Source organism: Megalopta genalis, chromosome 2 (genome assembly GCF_051020955.1).
Source record: "Megalopta genalis isolate 19385.01 chromosome 2, iyMegGena1_principal, whole genome shotgun sequence".
In the NCBI taxonomy this organism is placed as follows: Eukaryota; Metazoa; Arthropoda; class Insecta; order Hymenoptera; family Halictidae; genus Megalopta; species Megalopta genalis.
Genome location: NC_135014.1, coordinates 1,605,013 through 1,631,616, shown reverse-complemented (window position 1 = coordinate 1,631,616; position 26,604 = coordinate 1,605,013). Strand labels below are relative to the sequence as shown.

General features: G+C 40.6%; 2 protein-coding genes and 1 long non-coding RNA gene across 12 annotated transcripts; 2 read left to right on the top strand and 1 right to left on the bottom strand.

The window, feature by feature from the left end:
- Positions 1-333: 333 nt before the first annotated feature.
- On the top strand, positions 334-7,009 carry LOC117223477 (ras-related protein Rab-38). 4 transcript variants are annotated; one of them, XM_033475755.2, is made up of 7 exons: positions 334-424; positions 2,206-2,358; positions 2,816-2,848; positions 3,605-3,701; positions 4,980-5,036; positions 5,716-5,960; positions 6,441-7,009. In XM_033475755.2, the coding sequence occupies exons 2-7, from the start codon at positions 2,256-2,258 to the stop codon at positions 6,563-6,565; spliced, it is 660 nt and encodes a 219-aa protein (XP_033331646.2). In that variant the 5' UTR covers positions 334-424; positions 2,206-2,255; the 3' UTR covers positions 6,566-7,009. The 4 variants fall into 4 exon arrangements, with proteins under 4 accessions (XP_033331646.2, XP_033331645.2, XP_033331643.2 ...); XM_033475754.2 differs by lacking the exon at positions 334-424 and adding an exon at positions 492-599; XM_033475752.2 differs by lacking the exon at positions 334-424 and adding an exon at positions 499-817 and having other exon boundaries at positions 2,206-2,426.
- On the bottom strand, positions 4,763-25,125 carry moody (G-protein coupled receptor moody). Of its 3 annotated transcripts, none has more exons than XM_033475739.2 (9): positions 24,909-25,125; positions 13,251-13,388; positions 12,344-12,484; positions 11,956-12,126; positions 11,308-11,435; positions 10,681-10,834; positions 10,271-10,470; positions 9,268-9,547; positions 4,763-8,153 (listed from the first exon to the last, which is right to left on the bottom strand). In XM_033475739.2, the coding sequence occupies exons 2-8, from the start codon at positions 13,316-13,318 to the stop codon at positions 9,315-9,317; spliced, it is 1,095 nt and encodes a 364-aa protein (XP_033331630.2). In that variant the 5' UTR covers positions 13,319-13,388; positions 24,909-25,125; the 3' UTR covers positions 4,763-8,153; positions 9,268-9,314. The 3 variants fall into 3 exon arrangements, with proteins under 3 accessions (XP_033331630.2, XP_033331629.2, XP_076384786.1); XM_033475738.2 differs by having other exon boundaries at positions 9,359-9,547; XM_076528671.1 differs by lacking the exon at positions 24,909-25,125 and adding an exon at positions 24,626-24,746 and having other exon boundaries at positions 9,359-9,547.
- Positions 16,954-26,583, top strand: LOC117223466 (uncharacterized). Of its 5 annotated transcripts, XR_004490929.2 has the most exons (7): positions 16,957-17,530; positions 17,670-17,810; positions 17,913-17,999; positions 18,082-18,856; positions 18,945-19,106; positions 19,500-19,838; positions 25,122-26,583. It is a non-coding gene; the product is annotated as an uncharacterized LOC117223466 (long non-coding RNA). The 5 variants fall into 5 exon arrangements; XR_013037209.1 differs by having other exon boundaries at positions 16,954-17,530; positions 17,897-18,856; XR_013037208.1 differs by having other exon boundaries at positions 16,956-17,530; positions 17,913-18,856.
- The last annotated feature ends 21 nt before the right edge of the window (positions 26,584-26,604 follow it).

The following is a 26,604-nucleotide window of genomic DNA, read 5'->3' as shown; positions in this document are numbered from 1 at the left end:
TGAGTGGAAACGGTATCGCGCCGCGTCGCGACGGAGAGAGTTTAAACAGCTTTCCCGGGCACACTTGCGTCCGTCGGACGCTGATTAATCCCGGGCTAAACCGACCGACCGGCCCCTCGGAACGATAAACCGTCACGGAATATGCATAATACCGAGAAAAGCGGCGGCGAGAGCGGGAACTCCGGCCGATAAACGGACTCGAAATTTACGGGAGCTCCGATGTGTTTACGGCCCGGTCACCGAATCGTAGATAGCACCGCGACGATGATTGTTCGAGGGGCGGGAGGGGGGAGGGCGGGCTAAGGAGGCAGCGAGACGATCCTCGAGGTCGAGGCGAGTCTATCTTTCTCTTTCTCTCTTGTCACCCTCGGCTCATTTGCAATTAGTCTGCCACCTAACGAGGAACGCGACGCACGCGTTCGGGGTACGTACTTCGTCAGCGAGACAAATATTTTCTGCGAAGTACATACGTCTTCGGAGAGGTAGTTTCTATGGAGGGGGGGGGGGGGGGGATAGATTTCGCTAGTGTACGCCTCCGCTCGCAGGCGCCGAGGTTCCGCAAAATCGACGTTCGATCAGTGTTACAATGTTTACCGCTAGTATGTAGCACCACTATTCCGCCGATCGTATATTTTATAGTGTGTCGTTTTGTGTATGTTATTCGATCGTCTTTCATTCGGTTCGACGAGTTTCAAACAGTTTCATGCGAACTGTAAGCTGCACGGGAATACTCGATCCGTGACTGCGGACACCGAAAGAGAGAAACGAAAGAAATGTAAACAGTGCGCGCCGTTCCGCGAATGTTATTTTACGAGCGGTTAGCTTTAATTTTATTAACCCTTAACGGATATATATATATTATTATTATTATTGTTATTATTATTATTAATATTATATTACGGATATATATATTAACCCTTAACGCATATGGCGACAAGAACCGATTTATTATTCTTATTGCTGTGATTGTTGTTATATGTAACTATTGTTGTAGTAACGCGTTAAATACTGTGCCATGGCATTTTTGTGAATTAGCTTTCTGCTTGTTGTCTATGTTCCGTTATTTTTTACTGTTTTTATTGTTTAAGTGTACTTTTGCGTTGTTCGCATGCAAATTCAGTCTTGTTTTGATTTTTCAAGAGAGCACGCGCGCGTTGCAACAGTTATTTTGGACCTGGTGGAAAGCAAACTTGAAACACTTCCGGACCGTTAAGGGTTAAAATGCATTTTAACCCTTTGCACTCGAAGCCCTTTTTAACTGTAAATCTAAATGAACTTTTCCGACTCATAGTATTTCCATTTTATACGACAAAGTATAATTTTATGCATATAAAATTTGAGTCTTACGGCTCGTACAACAATTGGGCTTTTAACAATTTTTTATATCTAAGCTTTGATCATGTAAAACTTATCTTGACACGTGGAGTAACAATTTTAGTGGTGCATCAGTGTCGCCACTCGTGCGCAAAGGGTTAATGTGGGCGCTAATTGTTTACTAAACGAACGATCAAAGATTCTTCGACAACGGATAATAAGTTCGTGCACGGCGCTCCGACAGACTAACTAAAATTATGCGTTTCTTCTCGAATATCTAGCTTTCTCCACGATTTCATAATTTTCTTCGTGTTCGTACGGTCGCGATAATTTTCGTGAGGCAGACTGATAAGTCGTGAGTGTTGAGAAGATAGCACTGACAGCGTCGTTTCGAAATCATAGTACAGGGTGTCCCAAAAATGTCTCGTAATCCGAAAGTGGCGGGTTCCTCGGGTCATTTGAAGCAACATTTTCCTTTACAAAAACTTTCTCCGAGGCACCGTTAACGAGTTATTAACGAAAAACAGTGACCAATGAGTGGCGAGCTCGGCTGGCGCGAAGCGACCGAGCCAATGAGCGGAACCGGGCTTCGTGCGCTGGTTGCCTGGGCCGCCTCGCGTCGGCCGTACTCGATTCTTATTGGTCACTGGTTTTTCGTTAGTAACTCGTTAACGGTGCCTCGGAGAACATTTTTGTAAAGGAAGAAGTTGCTTCAAATGATCCGAGGAACCCGCCATTTCCGGATTGAGAGACATTTTTGGGACACCCTATAGAGTAGAGAGCTCACTGTTTGAGGAAGTATTCTGATAGCAATGCGTTAGCTCGCGAAAGAAAAAATGCGATAGCAATGTTAGCTCGGGAAAGAAAAATCGGGGATACATTCGTTTGCAGACTCGAGGCAGCTGGATCATCGCGGAAAGGTGAACGACAGGAGGAGGGAGATGTACAATCGGAAACCGCGGAGGGACTCGGACGCGCTGCTGTCGAAGTTCAGCCAGAAGGAGTTCCTGTTCAAGTTTCTCGTGATCGGCGACTATGGCGTCGGTGCGTCGCGGCTGTTTTATACCCCCGTATTCGAAAGTTCGCCACCGACTGCGCGCTATGCCGCTTCCGTTAGTATGCAATTCCAACTTAAAAATCTGCCTAACACGTTCGCTGCAACGCCGTACCACGCGCGCGACGTCCACGATCTCCTGGGTCACGGTCGAGTTCGTTTTGTAAGCAGTGCAATATTTTGTAAAACATGATAGCGAACGTGTTCGATTCCACCGGACTTGGTATTTTGCTCGTTTGGCATTTTTGCGAGCCGCGAATGCGCGTAGATGAAATGAAATTGAAATGAAATTGTCGGATGAAATTAACAAGCTAAAGATCGCGTCGTTTTATTTTATTTCGCGGACAGTAGAGACTAGGGAAACGCGGGTGGTGATCAAACTTTGCTTTGCATGGCGAAAGAGCGATTGTATTAGTGATAGTAATTTGTTTCTCTCAATTCTTCTAGGAAAAACTGCGCTCGTCAGACGGTACACCGAAGGTAATGACAATTGCATTGGCTCTTACTATACTACTTTTTTTATTAGGCGAATTTCAATCTTATTTTTATTTTTATTTTTAACCCTTTGCACTCGAAGCTATTTTAAGTCTAAATCCGAAACTGCTTTCTTGATCTGCACTATTTCCATGTTATATAATTTATTATAATTATATATATATATTATATTATTATATTACATTATATATTATATATATATATATATATATATATATATATATATATATATATTATATTATTATATTACATTATATATTATATATATATACAGCATTAAGATTGGCAACAGTTTTTAGAATATAAAAAACTCTGATAATCGGCGAATTACATTCGAAATGTGAACAAGTATATTTTTTAATTGTGCCTCAGAGTCGCCATTCGAGTGCAAAGGGTTAATTTTATGAATATAGTGCACTGAATTTATCGATATGTCGAAAGTAACTTAAGTTCTTCTTTATATTCTCATTTTTCCTAGATTAATTTCAATGTTCAAGACGACCAATAGCATCGTCGTATTTATTCCTTACTGCACCTGCTATCAACGATCGCATAAATAAACGTCCGATTGTTTTTATTCTTGACCTAGTTCACTCTGATCTCCCTTCGGTTGAAAGATGATAACGTTGAGAACGTCAACAAAGGATGTATTATCGCTTTTTTTCTTTTCGTTTCACTCGACGAATTGTTCCCGATTAAACTTATATTTGTAAACTTAACATCGGATTACTTTTTGCACAGGAAAGTTCACGTCGAATTATAAGATCACCATAGGAGCCGATTTCGCGATCAAATCTCTCGACTGGGATCCACAGACCAAAATAAATCTACAACTGTGGTAGGTTACACGATACAGTAATGTCTCTCTAATTGACGCTCAGATTTTTCCACAAAAATGCACAATTCGGAAAGAGAAGATACGATTATTCGAGCCTTTTGGCTCGTTTTTATTGTTATTGGCTATATTATTATATTATTATATTATTATATTATTATATTATTATATTATTATATTATTATATTATTATATCATTATATCATTATATCATTATATCATTATATCATTATATCATTATATCATTATATCATTATATCATTATATCATTATATTATTATATTATTATATTATTATATTATTATATTATTATATTATTATAGTATTATAGTATTATATTATTATATTATTATATTATTATAGTATTATAGTATTATAGTATTATAGTATTATATTATTATATTATTTTATAGTTATTGACTATATATATACTATAAAAAAACGAGCCAAAAGGCTTGAGCAATCGCATCTCCTCTTCCCAAATTGTCCATTTCTGAGGACAATCGGAGCGTCAGTTAGGGAAACATTACTGTAGTTCGCGGAGTTTACGCGTCGCGGAGAGAAGAAAGAACTTTTCCATTTCGTGTTCTTTTTTTCTATCGCAATCGACGCGGCCGATCTTTCGTCTCGCGTAATTTTTCGACGCTTATTAAAAGCGTGCGTCTATGCAATAATGAAATCCTCGACAGAGGAGTTACGATGCGGAGAATTAGGCGTTGCATTCGCGCGCCATTATGCGATTCAATGCAGTTTACCTCCCCGTGTGCCTGTGCCTGTATTAAATTAGCAAGATCAAGAGTCCCTTTCTGCATCGCGTGCCGCCCGAGTTCTCTGAACCTCGAGAAATTAAATAGCAGAGAAATTAGGCGGAGACCGAATAGAAGAAATCGAATTAAACGAAAGATCGGAAGCCTCGCAGCCTCCGAACGTTGTTGAATTCCGGCTGAAAGTAATTGAAAGACCGCGGATCTTTGCGCAAAATAAAAACTGTCCAAGCTGATCCGCGAGGATGCTTTTTCTTAACGATCGCAAAAGACACGTGTGAAATGAATGTTCGACTAAAATTGTTATCGAAGTGTTTATTACGTTATAAAAATGTTGCTTAATCGTATAAAGTATAAATGCGTAAAAACAGCAGTCGATTTACATATATTTGTTATTTCAATGTTCGTTAATTAAATTCTACCTTTATGCTCCGTATTATACGCGCGATTCAGTGTCTACAATTTTTAAGTCGGTTCATAATTGCTGTTGCGTAAAATCATTTACTTGATTTTTCAGGGACGTTGCCGGCCATGAAAGGTTTGGATACATGACTAGAGTTTATTATAAATATGCGTAAGTGCTTTTTTCTTTTTCCGTTATTCGATAACATGTGACGGTTAATACTGATCGAAGCGCGTGAGAAGAATGTGTTCTCTTTTGGAATTTGTAATCATGAAGTTGCTAATCGAATGCAAGGCTGGGAAAGAATACATTTTTGAGATAGCAAGTACACTGTAAGTATTTTAATCTTCAATACAGAATTTGGCAAATAAACTCTTCTTTAAACAGTAGTCACAAATGGAGATCACGCGGCTGAATATATTTGAAATGCTGTTTCCATGTGTAACTACATATATATATATATAATATATATATATTTTATAATATAACTATAATTAATATATACTATGCAATCATAATAATTAATATATATAATTATAATATAATATATATATATATACTGTTCCGAACAAATTTTATTTGTTAAATTCTGTATTACACGAGAAGATAAAAATATTTACAGTCTATCATTAATCAAATATATCATTAATAAATAAATATATATAAAATATATATTAATAAAATATATCTATTATATATTTAGACTATGTAAATATATTATTATCTATATTATTAGACTATATAAAATATAGTCCATTTACTATCTCGAAAATCTATTTTTCCCCAGCCCCGACGAAACGAATACGAGCGTGTCGCAGCATACGTTCATAACGATACGTATTTTGTACAGAGTGGCAGCAGCTTTGGTATTTGACATATCGCGGATAGCGACGTTTCAGTCGATCAAAAAATGGCTGTCCGATCTGCGGGAGAAGGTCACGCTGCCGGATGGCGGGAATATACCGGTGGTACTGTTGGCGAACAAATGCGATATTCCTTATCCCGTTGTGCCGATCGAGCAGATCGCGAAGTTCTGCAAGGAGAACAACATAGGAGCCTGGTACGTGACCTCGGCGAAGGAAAACACGAACGTTGGTAAGCAACTTAACGACGGAGTTACCGCGACATTTTAGAGGCTACCGGTCACGTTCTCGACTTGTACTCGTAAAACGAGATGCAGTAATGTTTCTCTAATCGACGCCCAGATTGTCCACAAAACTGGACAATTCGGCAAGAAGAGATACGATTGTTCGAGCCTTGCGGCTCGTTTTTATAGTTATTGCTATATTATTATATTATTTTATAGTTATTGGCTATATACTATAAAAAAAAAACGAGCCAAAAGGCTTGAGCAATCGCATCTCCTCTTCACAAATTATCCATTTTCGTGGACAATCTGACGAGCGTCGGTAAGGGAGACATTACTGTATTTTCTATCGCATGAAATAGTTTATACGATTTGTCGCGAGCCTGGCAGATCAACTCGCAGACAGCCGACTCGGACGGAAGCCGAGTCGTTCAGCCGGCACGCGTTTCAAATTCCGGCAATGTAAAATGATTCTATTCTTTTCGCAGACGTGGCGATGCGTTATCTCGTGGAGAACGTGTTGAAAACGAGAATCGACGGAGGTGTACGTGACTCCGTCAGCCTGCGAGATAGGCCAGCGATTCGAGAAAAAACCTCGTGCTGCAAGTCGTGATCGGTGTTCGCCGATTGCGATCGTATAATTTCACGATGCTCGCTACACATATATATATATATGTTTTCCTTCGCAAACATTTTTTTACGCTCACGACCAGACTAGCGCGATCTTCCAATTTTTAACCGTGTGACTCGCATATTTATTCAACTATGGCAAACATTTATTCTTAATCGAATTTAACAACGAAGTCGAAACAACGATTGAGCTCTCACCGATCCATCGTATTGCTTGAAAGCGTTCGCGGATTCACATTCTCTTTTTCCGCTTTGGGACATCGCGTGAAATTGAAATTTTTCTTCGATAGGTTCTCCGGAGAAGAAAGATAAAACGCGGAATAGCAGAAAAAGTATTTAATTTGTACTTTTTTCCGATTGTCTTTTTACAGAATGTTTCGTTTTTAGATTTGTCTAAGAAGAATAAATACAATTTTCCAATATAAAATCACGATTGCGTCAACATACATATATATATGTATATCTACAGGGTGTCCCGAAAATGTCTCGCAGTCCGGAAATGGGAGGTTCCTGAGGTCATTTGAAGCAACTTTCTCCTTTGCGAAAATGTTCTCCGAGGCTTCGTTTACGAGTTATCAACGAAAAACACTGACCAATAAGAGGCGAGCTCGGCTGGCGCGCGGCGGCCCAGCCAACGAGTGCACGGAGCCCGGCTCCGCTCATTGGCTCGGCCGTCTCACGCCAAATGATCTCGCCCCTGATTGGTCACTGTTTTTCGTTAATAACTCGTAAACGAAGCCGCGGATTGCATTTTCGCTAAGGAAAAAGTTGCTTCGAATCACCTCAGGAATCCCCTACTTTCGGATTGCGAAACGTTTTTGGGACACCCTGTATACATATGTTTGTGTGTGTATATATAATATCTGTTTTATTTTTACATGATATTTATAGCGATTAACGAGTGCTTCTATGTACAAATATATTTACGTGCAACCTTTGGCAAAAAAGTTCGACACTTGCGTCTCGAGGATATTGAACACACAGCATATTCGTCACGATTCTACAATATGTATATCAACATTTCACTTATCGATCGAGAAATAACTTACTTTACTCTCTATTGTACAATACTGAAGCTATTTATAATGCTACTAGATACGAAAACAGCACTGCTGCATCGTCTCATCTTCGCGACGGCTCGACTCGGTCGTAACGCCGAGCGCAAACGCGGTCGCAAAATCGATCCTATTTCATCGATCAGTTTCATCGAAAATCGGCGAAACGACTGGTTTCGAATAATTCAAATAAATTATCGAGCTCGGTCTCCGAAAGACAGCGACGCTTAACTGTGCGAGTATCGCCGAGCAATTTCGGTGTATTTCGAAGTTGATTTACAAAGAACGACGCGTTCTCTGCCAGAGATTTGAACACTCCGATGGGAACAATGCTCCCTTTGGTCGAGTTGGAGGGGAAGAGGGTACGAAGACAGTTCAATTTTGTACGCTGCGAACGCTGCCTCCTCCTATTCTTGCGCGATGTTCGGTCCTAAATTCACGAGTCCTCTTCGAAGTGAGGATTCCTCACGGGATTCATAGCGATGGAGACCGTGGACACCATTGTCTTGCTGAAGTCTGCAACGAGAACCATGGGAATGTCAGTCGATTCACCGGACACCGGATTATTTCGAACGCTTTTCAGACGATCGGCGTTGTGCACAGCGACAAAAGCAGGACACGATTAAAAATGAAGATCAACGAAGCGGATTATTCGCATGCTTACAGCTTAGAAGCTTACATCGAAGAAGAAGATGCTTTCCTGTCGCGTGTAGCGTCGACAGTACTATCAGCTTTTACCAGGAAAATTATTTAATTAATCGTTCTGACACTTTGCATATGTTTTTGTTGTACGCAAATGTTAATCGTCAAAAGTAGGGTGTTCTAATTGCGCCGGTGACACATTATCAAGCAAATCGGAGTCAAAATATTTGTACAATTTACTAAAACTATGATAAAAACGTGTGCAAAGTTCCAGCTTCCTTAATCTAGCAATCCTTTCAATGAACAAGTTGTTCTCATGCTGGACACTGATGCGACTGTTAGCGTGCTAAAGAACTGTTAAGAAAAGTTAACGAAAAGAAGCGAAACGGCACGGCTCGGGCTGTTCAGTCGCGGCAGAAGATAACGGGTATGCTAATCGTTATCTTCACGCCGCAACATAAATACAAGGTGTCCCAAAAATGTCTCGCAATCCGAAAGTAGGTGATTCCTGAGGTGATTAGAAGCAACTTTTTCCTTAGCGAAAATGCGATCCGCGGCTTCGTTTACGAGTTATTAACGAAAGACAGTGACCAATCAGAGGCGAGATCATTTAGCGCGAGACGACCGAGTCAATGAGCGGAACTGGGCTCCGTGCACTCGTTGGCTGGGACGCCGCGCGCCAGCCGAGCTCGCCTCTTATTGGTCAGTGTTTTTCGTTGATAACTCGTAAACGAAGCCTCGGAGAACATTTTCGCAAAGGAGAAAGTTGCTTCAAATTGCCTCAGGAACCTCCCATTTCCGAGACATTTTCGGGACACCCTGTATTTGCCTGTCCGTGTTTGCCGGCAGAGAGCGGCGGAAAGCGTTGCGAGGAACGTGTGTGCACGCGACGAGAGCAGACCGGAACCATGATTTAGGGAGGGGGGGGGGGGGGGGGGGGAGAGAAAAGGCGACGATAGAAAGCAGCGAATTTGTGCCCTGGACTTACGAAATAAGTGTGGAGAGCGAAGTGTGTTTCGCTTAGCTCGCGTTCGGTCAGACCTTGGTGAGCGTTATCACTCGACGGGGCTCGAAGTTACCTTGGCCGTAGTCCTGTTGATGATGGTGGCCGGGCGCGCTGCTCCCGTACGGCGTCAGGCCCGCCCTTATCCGCGAACAGCCGATCACCCCGGCGTACGCTTGTCTGTACTGCTTGTTCATGATCACGTAAATTATTGGATTCACGCAGGACGCGAAGTAGAGGAGAAGGTAGCCCAGCACGTGGCACCCTGAAACGAGACCGCATCGTTATTAACCCTAGATCTACCGAACGACTGGCTTCCGATTTTTTTTCGTTTACAATCCCTGATACTATAAAAACGTTTCTTCAAGAAGATAATATGAAATATACAAGGTTTCCCAAAATTATTGTATGAGCGGGAAATTAGAGGTACCTGAGATCATTTCGAGTAACTTTTTCCTTAGCGAAAATGCGATCCGCGGCTTCGTTTACGAGTTATCAACGAAAAACACGGACCAATCGGAGAGCGAGCGCGGTCGGCGCCCCGCCCTCGCGGCCAATGCCACGTCGCGCTTGCCGTCTAACGCAGCGGTAGTAGTCGCAAGGGCGGGACGTCAGCCGTGCGCGATCTCTCATTGGTCAGTGTTTGTTCGTTAATAACTCGCAAACGGAGCCTCGGAGAACATTTTTGTAAAGGAAAAAGTTGCTTCAAATGACCCCAGGAGTCACCCTTTTCCTTTCATTATGTTAACATCATTATGGGATCTCTTGTATATTGTAATAAAAATCGTAGGAAGTTTAAATAGCGTTCGTTACATCGCTAAAGCGCGGATAAATCAAAGACGATTGCAAGCAATAATAAGTTCTATGTTTTTCTAAATAATTAATTAATAATTCTGTAAAATGATGAACAAATTTTCTGAACAACTTCATCCCTCGCATATTCCGGGATCAGGCTTTTAATTCAATTTCTTTTGCGTGGATACTTTACCTGGACATCTGACTTCCGGGTCGGCTACTTTAACGATAGTGATCGGCAGGTAACAGGCGACGAAGCTGAGGAAAATTGCGAGGACCATCTTCGTGATCCGCCATTCGCTTCGTTTCTGTTTAATCTCTCTGGTGTCCCGTCCGGGGGTGTGCGGCGATTTTATCGCGGGCGCCGTGTGCTTTCGCATCCTTGACTCGGATCTAGAAAAGACAAGATCTAAGCTTTAAGACGGTTCGGAATAGAAAAAATTACAGAATTTTTAGAGCTAGTAACGAAATTTCTCGGAAGGTCAGCGATAGCTTTTTGCTACCTTTGACTATCTTTTTGCTTAGCTTTTGAAAAATCGATAGGACTTTTGTACTAACTGCAAAGAGAATGGTCCTACGAATCATTCGAATCATTGCATTTACCTGTGCACTACCCAGAATATTTTCGTGTAGCAGCCAACGATCACCATGCAGGGTATCAGGAAACCCATCACAAACAGGAACGTTTTCGACGTGCGACCTTTGGCGTCCTTAACGATCGAGCAGGTCTCGAGATTTTTATCGTAATCGAATGTTCCTGTAAAATGAACGAAACGTTTCAATGATGTGACGTTGTCGGGAAATCGCACGAACCGGTTCCTGAATATTTTCGTTCGCATAAAATCTTCTAAGTCTGATCTACCACGATTGTTATATTCGAAGTTAACTTTAAGTTAAAATTAATAAACTTAAGTTAAATAAAATAAATTATAAATAAAGTTACATAAAATAAAATAACTTAAATAAAACTGTAGTATAAAGTTATTATTTTGCTTCGTTGTTGTTATCTTAACTCTGGACAATCTTTCATCGTACGTACAGTTTTTTCAATTCCGAATTGTATTCGCGTTTTAGTTGAATTTATTCATTGAACATAAATATGTGCAATAGCATATAGCATTGCATAATAGCAATTTTTTTATTTCCTGTTCATTTTTTTACGGCGCGACGGTATCTATACGATTGAATGTTGCCGATGGAAAATGGAGAGAAATGTACGGTTCGCCTTACCCCAGACTTCTAAGAGGGTGGGCAGTTGCATCCCGTAAGAGAAGATCCAACAGAACACGATCATAGAAGCGATCCAGTATTTCTTGTACACTTTGCTGTACAAACCGTGATGAGCTATCATGATGTACCTGAAAGTAATTTCCGTGGTTTTTAGTGCACTGATATTTCCGAAATTGTTGGAAGTTAGATGACGATATACACAGGGTGTCCCGGAAATGTCTTGCAATCCAGAAATGGGAGGTTCCTGAGGTGATTTGAAGCAACTTTTTCCTTTGTGAAAATTTTCTCCGAGGCTTCCTTTACGAGTTATTAACGAAAAACACTGACCAATAAGAGGCGAGCTCGGCTGGCGCGCGGCGGCCCAGCCAACGAGTGCGCGGAGCCCAGTTCCGCCCATTGGCTCGGCCGTCTCGCGCCAAATGATCTCGCCTCTGATTGGTCGCTGTTTTTCGTTAATAACTCGTAAACGAAGCCGCGGATCGCATTTTCGCTAAGGAAAAAGTTGCCTCGAATCACCTCAGGAATCCCCTACTTTCGGATTGCGAGACATTTTTGGGACACCCTGTATGAATCTTCTTTGCAGATTTAATCAGCAAATTTCTTTTTCACCGATCGCAGAGAATCGAACAAGATCCGAGGATCGTTTACCTATTAATGGTTATGGCTGCGACGGAGAGGAGGCTGACCCCGACGTTCCCATATCTCAGGAAAGGTACGAAGACGCAGAGAAACCGCACTTCCGCCCAACTAGCGTTGACGAACCGGATGGAATCGAACGGCAATACCAGCAAGCAGAACACAAAATCTGCCACGCATAAACTATAACGATCGTACGAATCGATTAAATTAGAATTTGTCGTGCCAAGTGTGCCTTCGAAATGTATAGCAAATTCTCCCTAATTGACGCTCGGATTGTGCACAAAAATGGCAAAGCGTCGATCAGGGAGAATTTACTGTAATTAAAACGCCAAGGCGGTTTCATTTTCAATTTCAAAGAGAATCGCATAGGACGAAAGTAAATACATATTTGCATTACCTTATGATAAAAGCTGCCGCAACGTTGCGAACCTTCGGATATTTGCAGAGAGCGATGATCGTTAGCAGATTTCCGGCGAGGCCGACGATCATTATTAACATGGCAACCGCGGCCGCGAATGTCTGCAGCGACTTCGGAAATCTGTGAACAAAGTACATACTCGTTTTATCCACTGTTATAAATAAACCTGCAGTAAATTAATATTCGAACTTTATACAGAGTGTCCCAAAAATGTCTCGCAATCCGAAAGTAGGGGATTCCTGAGGTGATTCGAAGCAACTTTTTCCTTAGCGAAAATGCGATCCGCGGCTTCGTTTACGAGTTATTAACGAAAAACAGTGACCAATCAGAGGCGAGATCATTTGGCGCGAGACGGCCGAGCCAATGAGCGGAACCGGGCTCCGTGCACCCGTTGGCTGGGCCGCCGCGCGCCAGCCGAGCTCGCCTCTTATTGGTCAGTGTTTTTCGTTGATAACTCGTAAACGAAGCCTCGGCGAAAATTTTCGCAAAGGAAAAAGTTGCTTCAAATGACCGCAGGACCTCCCATTTCCGGATTGCAAGACATTTTCGGGACGATGAAAAATTGTTAAACATTCCGATAATAAAAATGAACAAATAGCGAACGAACAACAAAAGTTCGTACTATAGTTTTAAGTTTACTTGCAATCGTTCGAACATCACGATCGGTAATTTTAATTGATAATCGGTAATCTTAACTTTTTATAATAAAATTCTTATATAATAAATTTTTATAATAAAATTCTGTTGAAAATATTGGATCTCCGCGATCGATGCGACGGGACAACGTCGCATATTATTTTATAATGGTACAAGGAAACTCGAGGACTCGATAGTTACGCGGATAATTGCATTCTATTTTCGACTCGTCGCTCGGAACGTTAATTACCTTGACATATCGGCATCGATGATCGTGCTCTTTGTATTGTTTTGTATTGCAGCGGCCGTATTGTCCATTTCGACGATGACGACGAGCCTCTGTGTGCCGTTCGGCGTGATTCATTCGACTTTGACCAACCTCCGAGGCCTGGAAATCGACGAACAAATAAAAGAATATCAGATACGCTTCGGTGATGTTGGAGGAATTTTTGAAAAAAAGAATCGAATTTCGGCCCGAACGATGTGTTAACAATTGTCACGGTTTCCTGATAATTACCATTGTTAGAAACCCGAGTACAGTAAATTTTCCTTAATTTTTATTCGGTTTGTAAACAAAAACGGCCGATTTGGGAGGAGGAGATACGATTATTCGAGCCTTGCGGCTCATTTTCATAGTTACCGATTGTCAATGATTATTAAAAAAAGGCTGGAATAATCGTACCTTCTCTTCCCAAATTCTCCATTTTTGTTTACAAGCTAAAGAAAAATTAGGAAGAATTTACTATAGTCTGAGCGACATCTCTCGTCGGTTTCGAGCGAGATAATTCGTAAAATTCCCGGCTACGTCAAATCCTCGAAATTCTAGTCGCATAGTTTCGCCGGGCTTTCCGATCTGTTTCAGGAAAGCATATCCGTACAGCAAAACGCGGCTTCCGGTCCAACGTCACGCGCGGTGAATTACGTCAGCGTTTTTCGTGTGCGGTTACTTTCGTGTCGTTCCTCGTTCGACTTGCGACAGTTGTCGCAGCTTGAATAACACTCGAATGTGGACTTCAATTTTTGCTATCAATATAAAATAAAAATTAAATAAATGAAAATCGTTTCGTACGATCGCTTTAATATGCTGAAAATAGCGTAACTTATTTTTATGGCCTCGCAATTTTATATTTCAGGCTGCGCATTTTTGGCGTGCGTTTTTGTCTACTAATGTCCGAATAAAAATTATATAAATAAAAATTGTTTCCTTCGATCGCTTTAGTAAGCTGAAAATAGCGTAACTGTATTATTAAAATATTTTTATGCTCTCGCAATTTTATATTTCGGGCTGCGCATTTTTGGCATGCATTTTTGTCTACTAATGTCCGAATAAAAATTATATAAATAAAAATCGTTTCCTTCGATCGCTTTAATCAGCTGAAAATAGCGTAACTGTATTATTCAATTATTTTAGTGCCCTCGCAATTTTGTATTTCAGGCTGCGCATTTTTATCATGCATTTCTGTCTACTAATGTCCGAATAAAAATTATATAAATAAAAATCGTTTCCTTCGATCGCTTTAGTAAGCTGAAAATAGCATAACTGTATTATTAAATTATTTTAATGCTCTCGCAATTTTGTATTTCAGGCTGCGCATTTTTGGCATGCATATATCTACTAATTAGACTGCAGATCATTGTGCAAATTTACTGTATATCTTGCTGAATCATTTTACTAAAAGAACGATTTCGAGTAATTACGTCTCCTGTCCCGAAATTGTTTCTTAATTATTGCAGCGAACGATCGAAATGCTCCGAGCACAATGTTCGATGAAGCGACTATAGCCTCCTCCTATGCTGGATTTGGTAAACTAGGGTCAAGCTGCGGTGCATTAACCTCGATTGAGCTTAATTAAGAGAAATTAACGGGCACCCAGCGGCGGGCGTGTTCCCTCGCGACAAAAAAGCTCGTCGAAACTTGTGGAAGACATGGGAACCGGCGGCCCCGATGTCCTCCTCCCGCGGTTTTATCGCCCCGCTCCACACGCCAGAGCTGTTTCTGTTATCTCTGTGGAACTGCTGTCTGTAAGATCGATTCCATACTCTCTCTCTCTTCACACGTTTTTTCTTATCATCCTCACGCAGCGTCGACGACGCTTTTACGATGATGCAGGTCTTCTGTCGCATTGCTTTTCTTCAAAAATAAACTGTATACACTTCGTTGCCGCTTTATATTCGACACCAGGTTTGTTAGATCAGGTTAGATTGCATCGATTTTACACGTGCATAATTTATATAGTATAGTATATATATATATATATATATATATATATATATATATAATATATTTATCGAAGACGATTCATGCAATTAATGCTAAATTAAAACTTAACTGTAGGAAAGTATTTTCATATTTTTCCGATGTTCTATAACGATTTAGCGATTTTTTTTTGGTATTCTTGTCGGACATAGCAAAATATTTGTAAAATAATTTCGCTCGATTTAATTATATTTTGATTTTAATCGCTACGAATTGATCTATAAATATATAAATTCGAATAACGATTTTTCTAAGTACATCAAGTTAAATTACAGTGAAATTAAACGACACCGATCTATGTATTTAACATAGAAATAAGATTACATTAATTCATCCTATTGTGCTCTAGTTTCGTCGCGTAACGAACATCTGCGACGCCTGCAATAGAAAGTACAACGGCGGGCAAATAGAAACGACGCCGCGCCGTATAAAGTCGTCTATCCAATTGATAAATGTACGAACGACCAAATAAAACCGGCAGCGTTATTTTACCGCAGCATTCTCCGTCGCTTCTCTGTTTCATCGGGCACTTTACACGACGGAACTTCCATCGATGATTCACCGAATTCTATTCTAGTTACCTCCACAAAAGGAACACTCCGGCCGAATCATGCTCTTTCAATGCTAATTTATTTCACCGCTACTAGAAACACGATTAGGTTCCTCCCCTCTCGATTTAGGCGGTGTAAATGCGATCACGGGCCCCCCCGCTCCCATTAATTGGTATTCATTTCGGACGGCTGCCAGTAATCCTGTTAGCCAATTAAAACCTTTTTCGGTTTGTTCGACGACGCACGATGTTTTTACGCTCGACATTTTAGAATCGACATTTTTAACGGCACCTTTCGGCGAACCTTTCAACTTCGTGAGAACATTATACACAGAGAACATGGCGGGGGATCGTGCTGCTACGCTTTCAACGATTTTTTAAGCAATCCTTGCGCACAACGGTGCAAGAAAACCTGAATGTTTTAATTTAGTTATGGTCTGTATGATAAATCTGTTCGTTTCTGAATTGGATACTTTAATATTGTAAATTATAAATCGAACAATGTTGATATATGTGTTTAGGGTAGTAGTACCAATTATTCGTTTACTATATTATTATATTATTATTATTATATATGTATATATATATATATATATAATATATATATATATATATATTATAAATGTATATATATTATTATTATTATATATTTTATTATATTATTCGTTTTATAAATATCGTTCACTTGGTCCATGCTAGAATAATTAACCAATTATATAAATATGGTTTCCCGCAACGAGAAGACGAGCATTATAATATTCCGAGTATGTACATATGTGTCAGATCGTCGAACCTAAACGCCAAGGGACGAACCACCTGCGGATCATTTCGGTAAACCAAACTGGTGACTCGTTGCATCTCGAATACATCAAATTTGGCGAGTACTAATGAGAAATAAAATGCTAGGACTTTATCGACTTTAGACAGGATGGACTTCTCAATCTTCGCTGTAATGATTAGAAAATTAATTTAGCAAGAATCTCGGTAAATATAGTGTTATATATTATATAAGTTATATATAAATGTTATATATTATATATAGTATATTATATATTATATATAGTATAGTATTATATATAGTATATTTATTAAAGTTATTAAAGGTTAAATTCTTTATTAAATTATTAAAGGACAAACTTCCAGCTTGACGTAAAAAAACCGTCGTCCGCCGATGCAGTCATCAAGGTGAGCAGACCGGGTCTCGACCGCGTTGCAAAAGAAAAAGAAAAAAAAACAGACCGAAGGAACGCGACGTTCGCGGTCGGTAGCACAGAAATCCTTCGCGATCGTCTGACATCACCGAATGATTGCCGAGTTAATCACGCGGGGAATGGCAATGAATGAGTCAAGTTGACTCACGGTGAAAGTGGCCGAGAGCCGCGCGGCGTGACGATCGGCACGCTCTCGTGCAACGCGATCATGCAAATCGGCCGACGGTCTCGTCGCGCCTGGCTTTTTGTACGAGCGACGACGACGCGACGATCGCGGCTCTCCATTCATGGAAACGATGTCGGACATTTTTCTATCGCGCGCGCGCGCGGGATCGGTGAAAGGATTGCAGGAAGCGTGACGTCGTCGCGTCGTCGCGCCGCTGCGAACTGTAGGCGCGGGGATTACACCATAGATATCCGGTGATATCGTTCGACCGGCAATAACGAGAGACATTTGATACGCGACAAAGAGAAGTAAAACGTGTAGAAAAATCTCGTGTAAAATCTCTAGGGTAAGTGTGGGTATAGCGATTATTTTTAGACAACGTAATCGTTACTTTGATATAAATAAAAAAAACGACGTACACTGTTACTGTCATTTATCCTCAAATATATTGTTTACTAACGCAGCATTTGCCAATAATTTTTTAGTATGTCTGTACATTACCGCGGTGCTTTACCGAACTGCGTACCTTAACCTATACAGTGCAGTTCTCGATGGGCCGGTGCGAACACGTGATCGTGGGGGTGCCTATACCTAATTTGTAAAATGCTACAGTGAGAATGATCCTAGTAAGTATTATCCTAGGAATTATTATATTGTACATATTATTCAAATTAGAGAATAATAAGCATAGCCGAGGTTGTCAATTTATTAGCATTTTCTCTGTCGAGGTTCGCCTTCATTGAGGAACCGCATTAATACCTACAATCACCCTAGAACGAGAACAGAATATGTACAACGGCTTGAAACGCTTTTACGTAGCTAAAATTTTTATTAATAATATTTGATTATACCTTTGGAGATGCGCGAATCTTTGGTTAAGAAATATGGAAGTTTCAGGTTGGTTTTCGATCATGCAGCAAGAAAGAAACCAGAAGATTGCATGTTGGCGCATCGTACACGGTGTTCACACTATCTCCACGTTCGATTGCTCACGTTCGGTCGCTGCGTTTGCCGGGGATGCTACGATGGACCGTGTGCACCGTATGCACCGTATGCACCGAGTTCGTCGACCCGGGGAGGACCGAACGCGCCGCGGAGCTTCCAAGGCAGGACGAGGGAGACGTTTCGTCGACTTAAGGAAATATTTACACCCCGAAGAGAAAAATATTGAATTAGAAGGGATCAGGGCGCTCTGGTAGACGATAGCGCGCGGCGAACGGGTCCGAGGTCGAGGAATCGTTGTAAATACGAGGAGAGACCGTGTCGAGTGCAGGTTCGAGCGACGATAACGGGCCGTTACCGATACGAATTGTATCCTCAGCGTTTTAATGCCGCTGAAGTAGCAATAAAGAATGCGCGTTGAAATTTACGGCCTCGCTCTCGTGTTCCCCGTGCCTGCAACACGTGGACGAGCCGCGCACGTGCAGGAGAAAAGCACGCCTACGCGTACGGAGCCGGGTAAACAGTGCTGCTGCTGCTCCTCGACCGATATCGGCCCGTGACCGTTCGCGAGCTGCCACGAAAAATCATCGGACGACGATCGATCTTGACCTCGGCCAACGGCGTCCACGTGGGAGACCGTTTTCACAGTTTTTTTTCAGGAAACGAACGATTTTTCCGTCCGTTGGGAAACGGCGGTCGTCTAACTCTGCGACGTTACTATGGAACACTGGTACAGTTACTCACAAAATTGGGCGTACACCTTGTAAAACGCAATAACTTTTTAAAAACTGAATTAAGAGACTTCAATTTCTTTTTAGATGATAGCGGGATTAGTCTACTAAACGATGACCGAAATGCTTTTTATTTTTTAATTTTGCTATTACTCGGAATGAGAGAAAGGAATAAAAAGCTCGCGTCTTTCAACTGTTTTATCGGAGCCTGTAACTGTAATATTTAAAAAATACCTCTCGTAGATCTCGGTAAGTTATATACACGTTGAAAATATTTTATATAAATATTTTAAACAAGTAATAAACGAAAATAGTTTTAATATCGAGGAATACAAAATGTGGCTTCCGGTTAGTTACTTTTTAACACATTCTTTTCACACTTTTTAATACTACTAGACATGTACCCGTGAAGATTGTTACAGAAACAAATATATTGATATAGAAAATGCGTCAAATATTTACAGCGTTATTTAACAGATTCAATTTTGTTTAATGCATTTAGATTTATTTACCGCATATCACTTGATTTTGGATTGTTCACCGCTCAAAATATTTTCTAGTTTACTTTTATTGCACGGACATCGACGAGAGTTCGATGGAAATGTTGCGAAACTCTCGTGATTTTTCTCATATTATTTGCAGCTTGGCTCCATCTGCTCGACAATCTATCCTAGCCTCGTGGACTGGATTTATGGCACAGGTAATACGGTCATTGTTCCGTAGATTTACGGGTGGCGTGACGAGTCACCTTGGGCCCAGACAATCCGGTTATTTATGATCGTGAACATTTGTGCATTCCTATGCGACTGTCGCTGTCTTTTCGAGCCGTCCGAACGGAAAGGGACCCCGCCGTAAACATGCGGGACCCGTTAAATTCTAGACCCGGACCATGAACTTGCAAGTGTCGATTCCCAAATTAACGGCGCCCCGGGGACTCTTCGCATGTCTCTGCTCGTCTCATGGCCGTAGGTCGGAAACAGGGTAAGTCTTGGTATTACTGCGATTTTTCAATGAAGGCGAACTTTGACGCATTTTGCGCCAATAAATTGACAATTATTATTATTCTTTAACTTGAATGTTTACTTTTCTCAAAATATTGGATTTCTGAAAGCACACATTTCATTAAAAAACGTAATGTAAAGAAACCATACGTGTGCATATCGTATTACTGCGGTTATGTATCTATTACTGCGAGCCAAATACTGCGGATGTTCCGATTACTGCGTGTCAAAATGACGAGATTCATTTTTAGAAGATTATACACTATAAAATGTTACATTTTATTACTTTTACAAAATACCGCAGTATTTGGGACGTCCGCAGTAACGCCCACGCTTACCCTAGTCTCAATAATTAACAGTTTATTCAGCGAGAACGTTTCTAAATTGCGAACGGAACTTTTTTTACTTTCTAACGAACTATGGCGCAAGAACGCGAAGGGTTAATGTGTTCAAGTTTAACGAAGCGTACCTTCGGAAATGGAACAAATGCTCATTGCGGTTGGAAGATTCACGCTAATTTCCGAGAATTCTAGATTGCCTTTAATTAGCCGGTGCCCGCCGGAGCGTACAGATGCCGTGGAAAATATGCATGAAATTCATATTGGTCTTGACACGAAGCACAATGCCGTAAATCATGCGTTCACCGCGGTGGAGTGTCGTTTAATCGTCGATGATCGTCGACGGTTCATCTTCTTCACTGTACATAAATGCGCGTCTACTACGATCTCCTGTCTCTTTCAAATAAATTTTCATTTGCATTTTGATCTCTGCACGTCTTAACCTTTGGCACTCGAGGCCGTTTTAACTGTAAATCTAAAATAATTTTTCTAACTCGCGATATTTCCATTTTATGCATATGAAATCGAGTCTTGCGACCGCAATTTTAGCAGTGTTTTAAATATAAATAAATTTGCTAATGACAAAATGATTTTGAAACAGCAACGTGACCTAATCGAAGATTAACATTTTATTGTAAACGAGTACTCGAGTCAAACGTTCGTTATTCTAGTTATTCTAGTTTTGTATGTTCGATTGTTATTTTTTTATTTATTTGTATTGTACAATACGGCTCTGTAGACTGTCCAATAAGTAAACAAAATAAAATATGAAAATAAAAACGCGATATAACCATTTTTAGCGTAATATAATAATAATAATAATAATAATAATACTAATAATAATAATAATAATATACTAATAAGAATTGTATGCTCGAGCGCAAAGGGTCAATTTTTATTAAAATTTATTTTTTATCTTACCGATACGCATGGATCGTACGTATTAACCCTTTGCACTCGAGACTATTTTAACGCGAGAATGAATACGTTTGTTTTAACCTACAGTATTTCCATTCGGTATGATTGCTTTTATTCAATACGTATGAAATAGAATTTAAATATTATACTTCTATTATTATATAATATATATTATTATATAATTATATATTATATATATTATTATATAATTATTATATAATATATAGTTATTATACTTCTATTATTATATAAGTTATTACTTCTATTATTCGACAATGTATCAAAATTTTAATAACGTGGAAATTCTTTTGGAAATAGTATAGCAATTTTTAGCGTCGCCTCAGAGTCGCCGCTCGAGTGCAAACGGTTAAATTAGCGTAAGTCTTTCAGACTCGTCTTTTCAACGAGGCGCCTATTGATGAACTTTTAGTATGCCAATAGCCATAGTGAATCGGGCGCGTTGAGAATACACAAGCACGAGTCGAGTCTAACAACTACAACATATTCTGGCCGTGGAGGTAGCTAGAAGATTAATCAAAATGCAATGCAAACAAACGTTTGTTTGCCTTGCCGTCGCTATAAATACTCCGTCGTGGACTCGCGCGAATAAACCGGACTTATGGAAATGAGCAGACGAAGGATAAATCCCCCGAGGAGTTCGATGCGAATAAAACCGATTTTTTTACAAACTATACGCGAACCGATGATCTACAATATTTAATCTACGATGCATATTCGCTGATTATTTTTCTCTTTCAATCCAGCTGGCTCGCGACGATCGGCTTAATTCTGACGCATCATGGTAAATAAATACAGGGTGTCCCAAAAATGTCTCGCAATCCGAAAGTGGCGGGTTCCTCGGGTCATTCGAAACAACTTTTTCCTTTACAAAAATGTTCTCCGAGGCACCGTTAACGAGTTATCAACGAAAAACAGTGACCAATGAGAGGCGAGCTCGGCTGGCGCGAGGCAACCTAGTCAATGAGCGGAACCGGGCTTCGTGCGCTGGTTGGCTGGGCCGCCTCGCGTCAGCCGTACTCGATTCTTATTGGTCACTGGTTTTTCGTTAATAACTCGTTAACGGCGCCTCGGAGAACATTTTTGTAAAGGAAGAAGTTGCTTCAAATAATCCGATGAACCCGCCATTTCCGGATTGCGAGACATTTTTGGGACCCCCTGTAGACGACGGATTTTATTCGTTCGATATTCGTTGATATTTCATTCGTTCTTTTTAATATTAAAATAATTCAAGGACATCTGCGGTATTATTTTCAAGCGACTGCAATTATTCGAGAATTTGAAATTCTTCATTTGAAAAAAGAATTCTTCGTTAGATTTTATTCTAACGTACTCGAGCTTCGTCAACTGTGTAGCGCACTTAGAGGTCGATTTTTCTTAAATTGTCACAATTGGTGCAATTGACTTTTCATCGACACCCCGTACATTTCTAATTGAATATCGACCGGTTGACGGGTTAATCGGCCGGCGCGTTGCGCAAGCATCGTATCGCCATGTGTTCCAGGATCTCTGGGTCCGAAATCCCGCCTACGAGACCACGAGACCACGTGGCCAGGCTCGCTCTCTCGCTCCGCTGGCATGCAAAATTATCACCGCGGTTGGACAGAGGGAGCGAGAGAGCGGTGACAGATGCGAATAACAGCGAGCGAGAGAGGCGCGAGAACGCAGTTGTACGGATGTCATTCGCGTTTCGTTTTGTCGTGACCATTTTTTGTCACCGTCACGTTCGTCGTCACACGAGGCATGTACGCGGGTTTTTTTTTTTCGCCGGGATCTTCGCATTGGTCCTCGAAAGGCTCATGCGCCGCAGGGCCAATTCCCTTCGTTCGAGCTTGGGCAACAATTATTGTTTCCGAACGAATGAATTGTTCTTTACTTCGAAATTTAAGCACAATTTTTTGGGGATATCCGAACGACCGGTTTACGTTGAACAGTCGATTATATTTAATTTATTTAATCGATTATATTTATTTATTTAATCGGTTATATTTAATTTATTTAATCGATTATATTTAATTTATTTATAATCGATTATATTTATTTATTTAAACCGATGCTCTTTAAACCTACCGAGGTCTAAAAAAGCGACTGACAAAAATGGTGAAATATTGCAAAAATTGCAAAATAAAAACTTGTCTACATTATTTGAGCCGTTTATTTTGAAAGTGGCATAAGTCACTTTGTTTTTAAGTCGATATATTTAAGGGTTTGCGTTTTAACACGTTTAAAAATATGGATGCTAACTTTCGAGAAGATTTACTTGTATTTGTTATCTCAGGATACTGATATTTTGCTCAGTATAAATAATTTCGTATAAACATTAAAAAATCACCACTTTTCATTACGGTAAAGTGACTTATGCCATTTTCAAAATAAACGGCTCATTTGCAAGATAGAAAACCTACGTAGGACGTTTCTTTTCTTCTTCGATTGCTTTGTGATATTCAAAATAACGCAATGTTGTTTTTAAATTCCTTGAATATTTTCACTGTTTCGTGATTCGATCCGCCAGTTTTTTCTTACGATAGCGTGTGCCCAAGTAAAGAAATATATTCGAGAATTTATAAATATATAATATAAATAATAAATAATAAATATATAATGTGAATAAATATATAAATTTAAAAATATATTCGAGAAGCTTTACGACTTCGATACTTATAAAATTAAAAATATGAAACCGGTCGTTTGACCAACGGCGGTGGATTTAGCGGAGATCATTTGTCCGAAGAGAATTTTTCTTTGACAAAAGATTTAAATCTTAATTTCGTGATGGTCAGGTACAGAGAATAGTTATCGGTGACATTATTAGTAACGATTCATAGAATTTCTATAATAATATAAAAATATAAAGTAAACATGTAGTACGCGGAAGAACATTTTCCGGGTAACGTTGCTCGAAACAATCGGCGGATACTATCTATTTCTCAGGAAGCACCGTCAGGAAAAGCCATGGCTTGATTTTGCAGAATTCAATATCGCGTCGCTCGCGTTTCCCATGAATTTGACAAAATAAAAGAAAAAGTCTCCATTGGACTTCACCATTCTACAGGGTGTCCCAAAAATGTCTCGCAATCCGAAAGTGGCGAGTTCCTCGGGTCATTCGAAGCAACTTTTTTCTTTACAAAAATTTTCTCCACGGCACCGTTAACGAGTTATTAACGAAAAACAGTGACCAATGAGAGGCGAGCTCGGCTGGCGCGAGGCGACCGAGCCAATGAGCGGAACCGGGCTTCGTGCGCTGGTTGGCTGGGCCGCCTCGCGTCAGCCGTACTCGATTCTTATTGGTTACTGTTTTTCGTTGATAACTCGTTAACGGCGCCTCGGAGAACATTTTTGTAAAGGAAGAAGTTGCTTCAAATGATCCGAGGAACCTGCCATTTCCGGATTGCGAGACATTTTTGGGACACCCATATCAAATAATTGATTACATAGCACGGTGAACCGCGAGCCGAACAAAGCCGTAAAAACAAGAAGAAATAAAATAGTCGACCTTGCGGCTAGCCTTCCAGTTCGTCCCAAAAGCGGTGGAAAGGTCCGAAGGAATCGGAACGATCGCCCGCGCACGCGGTTGTCAACGGACGAAGGACCAGAACGGAACTGTCTCCGCTCTAACCTAACCGCATTTATGCTCGCAATCGTCGTAGACAATTTTTCCTTGCTTCCGGCTTCGAGGAAAGATTTTGCGGAAGCAGTTGATCCCGAGACGATGCCGACATGAATGATTAAAACGTTCACGGAACCGACAAGGAAACAAACATTCGCGGCTGACTCACCGTGTTAATTCCTTTCACGACTCATCCGTCATAGCGATCGGCGATCATGCGCAACACCGCGGCCACGTCCGGCACCCAGTCGGCGAGATCGCGGCGGCGCGGCAAAACCGAAACTGCCGGATCCAACTGTCGCACTATTTCCCGCGAAACTTGCTCTCCCGATCCGTCGATCCAATTTATATATATCTCTCTCTCTTTCTCTTTTTCTTACAGCACCATCGACGCGCGAAACGAAGAATTTCACGGCGGGCCCGAAAACTGGGCCTTGTCCTTGCTGCGCTCGAGTCACTGGGCGACGAGTTTCCGCCTCGCGATCCTTTATAGACAATAGGGAGCGGTGGGACGACACCGGGCGGCAGTGATTGAAAAAGATGGTGGCGTGTATTGTGAGTGGCGGGTTCCGGTGACGTCGGAAAGGACGAGGATCCACGGACGGCGATCGATCGTCGGCGGAGGGATCGCGGAACGTGACCCGGAGTAGACGAGTAACAACGATCTGTCCGTCACCGTCACCGCGAATGGACTGGCCGCCGCGATAGATACGGGCCCAGTAGACCACGCGGCGCGGGGGAGGGGGACGGGCTCGGGGCGAATGACGAGGAACGCGGTGGAGTACGGCGAGTAGTAGCGAGTTTGTGAGCAGAGCTCTGCCGGGTCTCTTGCGTCAGTTTTTGACGGAATCGGGAAGCCCGGCCGCGCTGCGACAGAAACCGCGTATCGACACCGACGCAGCGATCATTTATGCATTTCTCCGCGGCCCCTGTCGCGCCGGCACGCTGACTAACTGATCAGGGCGGCTGCTGATCCGGCCGATTCGGTCCGAAGCGTTCGAATAGGCGACTTTTACGTGGTGCGAATAATTATAGACGCAATGTAACTTGTACATTGTCACTGATGTGTGAACGAAGACTTAACAAAATAACGTATTTGTATATTTCTATTTTCTATGATTTCTGATATTAAAATGTACAGATACGATGTTTTGTTTGGCAACGCTTTTACTGTCGATCCGGCAACTTCAAAAATGCTGCAATATCGAGACAATTATATATATATATTTTATATTTATATTATATTTATATTTATATTAATATTTTATTATTATATTATTATATATTATATATATAATATAATTAATTTAGATAACTATTAATATCATATTAATGATCATATAAATTAATTATATTATGTTAATAATTATATAAATTAATTATATTATATTAATAATTATCCGTAGTTTAATGATAAGAAAATCGGCAGCCAATGTGTCACTCTGCTTATTATTGGTTTTCCATTCATTTTCAACGATTCATTTCCGGAGGGATTATTAATATAATATATTAATATAATAGAAATCTAATTATTAATATAATAGAAACAACGTATTAAAATCTTCGCTTTTCCCATAAAAATTTCTGAGTACAAAAGTTGGCCAATCTCTCCGAATGATTCACTCATATTTCAGGTAAATCGTCCGCATGTGTGTGTGTGTGTATGTCTTTCGATGAATATATATGTATGTTTCTGTGAAACCCGCATCCGGGCACCACGAACCAAGGCTATATTAATCTGAGGAAGATCAAAGCGCTAGATTAATCACTTCCAAGAACCCATTAATATGTGCGACTGTCGCCGATTTCATAATAAAATCAACATAAAACTATTTTGAAGAAAACTTGACGCGAATAGAATTTTC

Bases quoted from the DNA above. Each gene is read 5' to 3' on its own strand.
- moody (XM_033475738.2), bottom strand. From the start codon at position 13,318: ATGGACAATACGGCCGCTGCAATACAAAACAATACAAAGAGCACGATC. The intron at 12,485-13,250 runs GTAATTAACGTT...CTTTGTTCACAG, and splicing joins ATCGATGCCGATATGTCAAG to ATTTCCGAAGTCGCTGCAGA. The intron at 10,471-10,680 runs GTAAATGCAATG...TGTCTTTTCTAG, and splicing joins ATATTCTGGGTAGTGCACAG to ATCCGAGTCAAGGATGCGAA.
- LOC117223477 (XM_033475751.2), top strand. From the start codon at position 655: ATGTTATTCGATCGTCTTTCATTCGGTTCGACGAGTTTCAAACAGTTT. The intron at 2,359-2,815 runs GTGCGTCGCGGC...CAATTCTTCTAG, and splicing joins GATCGGCGACTATGGCGTCG to GAAAAACTGCGCTCGTCAGA. The intron at 5,037-5,715 runs GTAAGTGCTTTT...TATTTTGTACAG, and splicing joins AGAGTTTATTATAAATATGC to AGTGGCAGCAGCTTTGGTAT.